Source organism: Pseudorasbora parva, chromosome 18 (genome assembly GCF_024679245.1).
Source record: "Pseudorasbora parva isolate DD20220531a chromosome 18, ASM2467924v1, whole genome shotgun sequence".
NCBI classification, from domain to species: Eukaryota; Metazoa; Chordata; class Actinopteri; order Cypriniformes; family Gobionidae; genus Pseudorasbora; species Pseudorasbora parva.
This window is the reverse complement of record NC_090189.1, coordinates 30,759,151-30,768,696: the sequence shown is the minus strand read 5'-3', so window position 1 is coordinate 30,768,696 and position 9,546 is coordinate 30,759,151. Positions and strand designations below refer to the sequence as shown.

The 9,546-nt window shown below is 34.6% G+C and overlaps 2 protein-coding genes across 5 annotated transcripts in view; both read right to left on the bottom strand.

Annotated features, from left to right (window-relative positions):
- Positions 1–47: 47 nt before the first annotated feature.
- zgc:110222 (uncharacterized protein LOC550336 homolog) lies at positions 48–4,386 on the bottom strand. The gene is made up of 2 exons (XM_067424388.1): positions 2,630–4,386; positions 48–1,010 (listed from the first exon to the last, which is right to left on the bottom strand). The coding sequence occupies exons 1-2, from the start codon at positions 2,886–2,888 to the stop codon at positions 784–786; spliced, it is 486 nt and encodes a 161-aa protein (XP_067280489.1). The 5' UTR covers positions 2,889–4,386; the 3' UTR covers positions 48–783.
- A 43-nt stretch (positions 4,387–4,429) lies between these two features.
- map4k6 (mitogen-activated protein kinase kinase kinase kinase 6) overlaps positions 4,430–9,546 on the bottom strand; it is a 36,525-nt gene continuing 31,408 nt past the window's right edge. For 2 of the 4 annotated variants that reach the window (XM_067424181.1, XM_067424185.1), the window contains 9 exons: positions 8,880–9,003; positions 7,708–7,766; positions 7,518–7,621; positions 7,257–7,431; positions 7,007–7,075; positions 5,406–5,492; positions 5,258–5,328; positions 5,114–5,169; positions 4,430–5,026 (listed from right to left, as the gene is read on the bottom strand). In XM_067424181.1, the coding sequence (XP_067280282.1) occupies positions 4,939–5,026; positions 5,114–5,169; positions 5,258–5,328; positions 5,406–5,492; positions 7,007–7,075; positions 7,257–7,431; positions 7,518–7,621; positions 7,708–7,766; positions 8,880–9,003 (833 nt within the window). In that variant the 3' untranslated portion in view covers positions 4,430–4,938. The remainder of the gene's footprint in view (positions 5,027–5,113; positions 5,170–5,257; positions 5,329–5,405; positions 5,493–7,006; positions 7,076–7,256; positions 7,432–7,517; positions 7,622–7,707; positions 7,767–8,879; positions 9,004–9,546) is intronic. The other 2 variants (XM_067424182.1, XM_067424184.1) reach the window with 1 other exon arrangement.

Here is a 9,546-nt window from a genome sequence, read left to right as displayed (position 1 = left end):
CTTCTCAGCGACGCGCAATTAATGAGGAAAACAGAAAGAAAATGTCCTTACAACTATGCTCCCATAATGTAGAATTTATTTTTCAAGTGTTGAATCCTCACAAAATAATTACCTACATGTTTTTGTACTTTTATATTCCAAGAGCCCTGCTATTATTACTACCTCATTATAAATGAAGACCACATATGATCAAGTGTAACAAATGCATTTTTTTTTTCATTTTCAACATTGAAGATACAACCGGCATACATTACAATTTTCACATCTGAGCGACTCTACAGACACAAATGGGTCATTCCTGGTATTCTGTTCCCAGTAAAGATCATGATCTTACTGCTAAGATGTTGGATCAATGTCAGTTTTAAAGCCATCTTAGTCATAAATAACACCATTTTTCACCCTGCTAAGCATTTATTTATTTATTTATTTATAACCGATATGTTTTTAATGCGACATAGGAACATGAGTTGTATAAGAAAATGTACACATTGCCCATCACTTATAATCATCAGTTGCATTTTAAATGTTGTTCATTTTTCCCTTACAGGGTGGATGTTTTTAAACTGAAATGGTAGATGTAAAACATCCACCCTGTAGGTGGATGTTTTTCATCTACCATTTCAGTTTTATAAATGGTTACATTCATGTACCCAAGCTTCATCAAATAATTTTCCAAATGTTTTGCTTCACCATATCATGATTGTACAAAAAAGTCACATTTTATGAATTTTCCAAATACCAGGAATGACCCAAATACTGTGTATTCTGTTTCGATGTTCCCTATTACGGATGAGAAGAAGCAGAGGGAAGTAGATGAACTGGGATGTGTACCGTCCACACATCTTTATGGCCCCTAGAATACATCGGTTCACTGAGCCAACGGGGGTTTGAGAGTCTTGTGAGGTATTTCTGATTGAGTTCAGTCAAGCAGGCCGCCATCTCCAGCTCTCTCATCTCTTCACAGGGAACATCCTCAGGACAACACCACGTCTCCCCAACGTCAACAAGACCTGCACAAATATACAATGGTTAATGTAGATAAACAAACTCCATATGCAAATAATAATGAAAAAATGCAGAACAGCTCTTAAGTGGTTGCTGTAGTGTGGCTAGACCAGGGTATTACTTACATAATGCTTGCCTGACTTTAAAAGTATTGATTACAGTTATGTTTTTTTAATATAGTATTTTTTTAAAATGTCATTATATTGTTTAGAGCATAAGAAACTTAAGGAAAAATATTGTATGCATATGTTATGCTAACCAGGACTCAGTTGTTTAAATTAAATTATTTTTCTTCATTCACCAATACCTTTATAGGTTTCGGGATTTTTTTAAACCAAACTTTGTATAAAAATGATTCTCAACTGTTATAAAAGATATAACACAATAACTTGTTATACCATTTTACTATATGCATCATGTGGGTAAAATGGCCATAAAATGGCTAGTCCCATTTAAAACAATCTATCAGGGTCATTATAGCATTCGGTGCCATTTGAGTCCCCATTACCTGATAATCTGGTATATTTTGGAATATGGTATATTTTGTGGGTAATACTTGTTTTTAAATGACCATCTTAGTTAATCCCCACCTACGACAGAACACAACAATATGTATCCAGAATAAATTAATTAAAAATAATACTAAACTGCCATGTCCCCAAGAACGCTCACACACAAATATAAGTAATGAAAATGATGTTTTTTTTTAAATATTGTTGTATATTCTTATTTTTCAATGTTTTATAATGATTCACTAATGTAAGAAAGCATAACATGTCTGCTCTGTTATGCTTATCTATAGTGGAAACTGATAATTGTTTATAATTTTAAAAAATATAGGTAAAACTCTTCCTCAGCGATCACTGCACACTAACTTGTTCATCACATGAGTAGCAATGGCTGACTTTAGCATATAATGTCCCTCCTGTTACTGTTTTGTACAGTAACACAGTGAACATATTGTAACAGAGTGGACATAAAGCTAGATAAATACTTTTTTACAGCATGCACGTATTGCTACTTATTATTAATTTATTATGCAGTTATTTGTTATATACCTTCAAGAAAGAGTAGCTTAAATGGTTTGCATGCATTTGTTAGCTAATGTTGTTGTTGTCTGCTGCAGAAAAGCAAATAAAATGGATTAAATCATGGAAATCTTTACTTTTTATAGAAAGTTACCAAGCTGACCAATGCCACCGAATATACACTATATATAATTAGCATATTCATGTTTTTTGGGGCAACATGTAATGAAAAAAGAAGTGTAATAATGGGAGTAATAATCTAATCCATATACTTTATCTCCCTATTCACTAGTTGTGCCTCCCAAAATGCCTCATAAACATGCTTTAAGTACTGGTGACGTAACAGAAAGTCTGATTTTGAGGAACCCATACCATTTTCCCCATAATGTGCTCTTTAAAGGACATCCAGACTGTGACATGTCTGGTGTCAGAGACATTCAGTATAATCACACTTCATTTTCAGTAAAATTTCAGTAAAATTCAGTCCACTGGACATTATATTATTTTACTGTATTTCTCCGACACCAGACATGTCACAGTCTGGACCACAGTTGACAAAAGTCTATACCTAGTTCACAGGAGGATTTAATATTCACCTGCTATAACACCACGCCCAAACCTTTCTCCAGACATAAGCAGTTCCTCCGTTTGCAAGGTTGTCATTCCCATCTTTTCAGTGAGGATGAGTCTCCAGTCCTCTCCTTCCCAGCTCTTCTGAGCGATGTGAACGGCAAGAGTGCAGTTCCGCATCTCTGCCAGCAGGGGCCGCCAACGGCTCTCTATCGTTTTCACTCCGTCCAGCACAAGGGTAGCGTACGGCTGGCGAAACGACAAGCAAGCCACCTCTAAACTCATCCCGAGAATACGATATTAAACTCTTTATCAACAAACAACACGTTTTAAGTAAGTCGACAAGTACAGCACATTCCCACCAGAAGCACTTTATTAAACAGACGTAAGGCTATAGGCTAAGACTTGATGAACGGCTGGATAAAGCTTTTCCTGTTTTTAAAATGTCTCAAAAAAGACGAGACGCTGTTATAAAATAAACAACCCGTGAAAGAAACAGCGCCAACTAGTGCTACGACTTAAAGTGACAGTTCACCCAAAAATGAAAAATCTGTCCATCATTACTCAGCCTCATGTTTCAAACCTGCATGAGTTTCTTTGTTCTGTTGAACGCAAAATAATATAATTTAAATAATTTTGGTAATCAAACAGTTGATGGGAGACAGTATTTTTTTCCTACTTTTGAAGTTAATGGCAAAAGTCAACTGTTTGATTACCAACATTCTTTCAAATATCATCTTTTGTGTTCAACAGAACAAACAAACAAACAAAAAATCATACAAATTTGGAACAACACCAGGGTAAGTAAATGATGACAGAATTTTTATTTTTGGGTTAACTAAACCCTTTAATACAACCACAGAAGCAACACATATACAGTACAGTGCAGTGCAAGTCACAAGACAATAACAACAATTTATCCTTGTTGTTTACTTTTATTTAATGTATTTCGCATTTTGGGTTATGGTGCATTTCCCAGCACTTTAAAAGTTTACAAAATTCTATCAACTGATTTACTGACCAGTGAAAGATCATTTTGAACTACAGCTCCAAAACATGTCAATACTATAAGGTACAACAGGGCTAAAGCACACCTTAAGAAAATGTGCTTTTCACTACTCCCATAGTGTATGATTGCAGAAAAAATAATTTTTTGTATTAAACATTAATGTAGCATAAGATTTTGTGTGAAAATAAATCATAAAAGGGGTTTATTTTGTTTAAAATCGTATGAGGTGGCCTTTTGCCTCTCCCCATTTGTATTTATACAAATATAATAGAGCTACAAAAATGTGTTTGTTTTGTTTTTAATAATGTCTAAGTTAATACTTGTTTGTGCTATTTTCTGGTTTATTTTGATTTTAAAAAATTGTTCAATAAATATACTGTCATTAAAATATGTTAATAAAATATATATTAAAAATACAGAAACAAAATTATTTAAAAAACTTATTCTGAAAGCAACGAATGAGATCGCCCTAATAATTTAATATAGATTTACAGTAGTAATAATAAATTATATTTTATTATATGATATGATTAATACCATATAAATCTAATCTAACCATGTCATGTTAACAAACTGGGAAATTCATCAAGCAGTTTATTGCCATGTTAATTATTGTGCCTTTTGTGCCAACTTTTACATATTCTTCCTGTTGCTTTATTAACCCTTGATCAAAAATGAAAATCATTAATTAGACCTTTGTCTCAAAATATATTCAATAATTTTAGCGATTCTCATTCGCTACATAACTCTACTATATATATATATATATATATATATATATATATATATATATATATATATAGTAGAGTTATGTAGCGAATGAGAATCGCTAAAATTATTTTATATTAAATAAACAAATATTATTAAATAAACAAATATTTGATCAAATTAGCATAAATTAGCCAAATTTACATGTGCATCATAAAAAGTTTTGGAAAGTGCTGCGGCAAGTTTTTGTGCCATCCAGTGGTTTAGAGGAAAATATAATCAAAGGCACCTTTAGCCCCGTTGTACCCTAACTGAGATTTGCCAAAACAAGGAATACACCAGACTGTAACATTAAATAGAACATCTCATTCCTTTAGTCAGTGACCCATAACAGCTTGTCCCACAAGTTATTTCAAACCTTGTGTAGGTCTAAAGGTCACTTTCTTTCACATTTGAACCTCCAAATCAGCTCAGATTCCAGAATCTGGTCCTCAAAGGCTCAGGAGAAATCCATGTCTTCAGGGCCTGATGACACGGCCCTTTTAGTGGAGAAGGCTGGATTATCGACCTTTGTAGTGTTTCCAGCTAATGCTGAACATTCTCAGTGTCTCAGTCCCATCAGTAGCTGCTTTCATGCCCCGTGAGTATGTACAGGTTGCTCATGGCAGACGGATCATCTGTAGGAGTACTTTGCAAGATAATATCCCTGTGGTAACATTACATTATTAGTAAATGATTCAGGTTTTTTTCTGTTACAGAACGTGTGTTTCTCAACTACAGTATGAAAACATACCTAGTTGTTCCCAAAACCTGAAAAACTCGACTTCTGTCTGTGATCTCTTGGGTAACCTGAGATAAACAACATAATTCTCCATACTTTTTTTCTTCCTTCCTTATACATCAGTAAAGCCATCATTGTTATAGATGTCAGGTTTACCTCATTAGTTTGTAAACTTCTTCCTTTCAGACCATGTTTCCAGAAGGCAAGAACACTGTCCTGTAGGCAAACTTTTAAAGACAATCGCATTACCACCAGATGCAACAAAAAGAGGCAAACATGATGACTACAGCCTGACAAGACTTACCCAGCGTCTGAATGGAAAACTCAAAAGCAAGTTCAGATGTCTTCTGATGGCTCGGACATGCCTGCAGATTCACGACCTTCACATTGTCTGGAAAAGAATGGTCTGTTAATGGATTTGGTTCTTTGGTTTGTAAAAAGCACAACCATCATATTGAAAATAATGCACCTACAATGGAAGTCTTAGGGGCATTTTTTGGCTTTTAGTATGAATATGTCAGCCTTACTGTTATCTTTAAGCAAGCATGCGTCAAGTTTGCATTCGAAATTAGTCTCTCACTTCTGGCAATATGGATCAATGATTTTGATGACATCATTCTGCACTTCAGGCGTCCCGGGGACTGAAATTGGTCACTTGTTCACACACATTTACTTTCTACAGGGTGAGTGGTACAAGGTGCACTATATTGGGGAACGATTGAGACAGTGTAACTATGCTTTACATTGGGACGAATAAAGACTGGTTTCACATTAGTGTCAAGTGGACCACCGCTGAGAGCACAGTCTGCTCCGGTCCAGAGACAAGAGAGCACAGATCAAATCATATGAGTGAGTCGGCGCAGAACACAAAACTTATCTGACCCATTTGAATTATGCACAGAATGCTTTATTTTGAAGTGATATTAGCTCAATGGTTGTAGCTGAGCTACGATATAAACTAAATAGCTATTGGCTATTCTAAAAAAAGAGGATCAGCTGTTTCTATATGTCCTGCCCTGTCTTCTTGTTTCAGTGGAAATTATGCCAGCACACATGAAAACATGATGTGTGTATATACATTACAACATTAACATAAGGTTACAATGTAACATTACAAATAATACGAGTTACGTAATCAGATTCCTTTTTAAGTAACTAGTAAAGTAATGCATTACTTTTAAACAAAATATTTTTAAATAAAAGTGAGTTACTTTTTTAAATAAGTTTTCAAATGAGTTTTTTTTAATAACTTGTTTTCCCATTTATTGACAGACAGCTCTCCTGTTTTGGCAGATTGTGTTGACCATTATGGAAATGATCCGGCTGCGTATGTGTTCTCTAATTTGTGCGTCATCAGTAGATCACACGCTGAACTTTTTTGGAATTTTTTGGAATTGCACTCTCACCCTAATTCATCCTGTTGAATAAATCTGGCCCTGAATGTGAGCATTTACTCATCTCACTTGCACAAAAACAGATTCACTATTTCTCAAATGCCAAACAGTAAAACAAAAACTAAGAATATTTCACAAACTTACAATAATTCAATATGTTAAATAACATGAATATACTTTCTGTATTTAATCTTACTTTATTAACCAATATCTTTGCTATAGACCTCCGATGATCCGATTCAAACCTACTAAATTTGAGTTTGAGCAGCTACTGTACGGGCGTGAATTTGCATGTCCTTCAGTCTGAGGCTTATTCATGTCACTTTTGGTGTTAAAGAGGCCTTTATATTTGCCAAAAAGTATAACTTTTAAACAACAAACAAACAAGCTCAGGTGAGAAAAGGAACACTAAACTAACTAATTAATGCAAATAGTTAGTTTTAGGGAGTATCACAATATTGTAACGGATTACTTTCAAAAGTAACTTTCTCCAAAACTGGTGATTCCTTACTTTCCAGTGCGATGAGAACGGTGTCCCTGTCGAGTTGAATAACTTGCTTGACCTCCAGAGACTCACCGTCTGTAAAGTCATTAAACCCCAGTCAAACAAACCACACTACCAATCAGTCTGTGTCATTCTGGCTATGTAAATCATGCATCTTATTGGAAAGATTCTTTATATAAATTGTTTCTGTTGTGAAACGTATGCAGTACAGTGACAGTATTTTGTGTGATTGTTGATGTATCCACACGTGTAACACCTGGCAGACTTTGTGGCGTGTCATCCAGGTGGATGATGTCAAAATGCATCTGTCCAGTGGTGTCACTTTGGTGGGGGCAGCATCTCACCCCCACACAGACCTGTGGCAGCTCCTCCGTTTCCTGTACGAGCAGCTCAAAGATGGGCAGGGACTCTGGCAGACTGAGAGCAATGTGCTGAGAGAAAGAGAGATACAGGAAAGGTATGCAACAGTGCAGATATTTTTAACATTACCATCAATCTTATTACTCTCATTTCTCACCTTGAGCTGCATGAACTTCTGCAGCGGTTCATACCACATTAGAAGGATTAAACCGGATGGCACGGCGGCACACAGAAAGACGCTGTCAGTGTATGGGTTTCGTACTAGAAGAAGAGAAATAAATATTTAGATGTGCACAAAATGCCTAGAGAATGATTCACACACTCCTACAGAGGTCACTGGTCCTTACCCACGCTGCATCTTCTACAGCCCTTGGTGTCTGGGATCTTTACTGACATGGCGTACTTCCTGGAGAAAAAAGAGAATTGCTGCCTTAATGACTGAAGTCTGAGAAAACGGAGAATGTCTAGGTCAATGGCACAATGACAATAGTTAGTGTTAGGGGAGTTCTTTTGGCAACTTAATCTGTTTATATCCTTAATAAATGTTAACGGTTTTAAATTTCCTAATTTCTTAAAAGTAAAATATGTTTTATTTAAAATAATACATATTTTGCATGTTCAAAAGCCAGCAAGATCAAAATAAAAATTAAAAAATATATACTTTCTGGTGCATTCAATTAATCAGTAAAGACATTTATAATGTTACAAAATATTTCTATTTCAAATAAATGGTGTTATTTTGAACTTTCAGTTCAGCAAAGAACCTTAATAAAGTAAAATCCACAAAAATATTAAGCAGCACAACCATTTTCAATATTGATAGTAAGACCACAGATTTTTTTTTTTTACAAAAACAGCATATTAGACTGACTTCAAAAGGATCATGTGACACTGAAGACTGGAGTAATGATGCTGAAAATTCAGCTTTGCCATCACAGGAATAAATTATATTATACTTGTATTTTAATAGAATATATTAAAATACAAGTAAAATGTAAAAATATTTTACAATTAATGTTTTACTGTATTTTTGATCAAAAAAATACAGCCTGGGTGAGAAGAAGAGACGTCTTTCAAAAACATTTATTTTTATTCTACTGACCCCAAAACTTCAAACTCTGGTATTGAGTATTGAACATACATATATATATATATATATATATATATATATATATATATATATATATATATATGTGTGTGTGTGTGTGTGTGTGTGTGTGTGTATATATATATATACACATACATACATATATATATATATATATATATATATATATATATATATATATATATATATATATACACACACACACACACACACATTTGAACATTCATGCAGCTATATACTTCTCAAGTATATATATATATATGGTTTTATAATATGTAAAAATCTGACTTTTAGTTTAGATTTTTTTTGTTTCGATCAATAATTGTGCTTCGTAACATCTCATGCAACCTCATGAATGAACATCATGTGGTCTTGAGCATTCACGGATAGATTTACCAAGTTTCTACAAACCTTGCGGTTATCTTTGTGCTCAAGCGGTGTGCGTTAATGGCGAGATGTCCCTGTCTACGCTGCATATTTCTGCGGTACTCAAAAAGGGCTGGCAGACTATGAGAAGTCAACTGTGACGACTTTCCTGTGGACAGAGGAGAGCAGGGAACCGAACAGACAGTTAATGAAGACACCAGGGGCCTCATTTATAAACTTTGCGTAATACGTATGTACGTACGCCACTCTCTACGCAATTTAGAGTATTTTGGTATTTATAAAAAGCAAACTTGACGGGAAAATGTGCGGTCTTTCACGCAAGCTCTGACCCAGGCATACGCACAAAAACGGGTGAAATGAGAAATGGAAACACCGTCGGCAGATGGAAGAAACACATGAAAGTGTGTGAAACCGTTGTGTGTAAAAAAAATGGCAATACTGCCTCTCATAAATAACATGAACACTTCACAAAGCAAGTCTTACAATTAACAGACTACACAAAACACCCGTTTGATCGATCTGCAGTGTAAAACAAACAAATCAAATGAAAATTACAACAGAATTCAAGTTAACACATATTTGCAAAAAGAAAAGTGAAATATGTTCTGAAATAATATTGACGTTATGCAATTCATCCTCATAAACAATATGGTAAACAGAACAAAATAATGTACAAAACTGATATTCTCGT

Coding starts and splice junctions, on each gene's coding strand:
- zgc:110222 (XM_067424388.1), bottom strand. CDS start 2,888: ATGAGTTTAGAGGTGGCTTGCTTGTCGTTTCGCCAGCCGTACGCTACC. Junction 1,011..2,629: donor TGGGCGTGGTGTTATAGCAG/GTGAATATTAAA, acceptor ATATTTGTGCAG/GTCTTGTTGACGTTGGGGAG.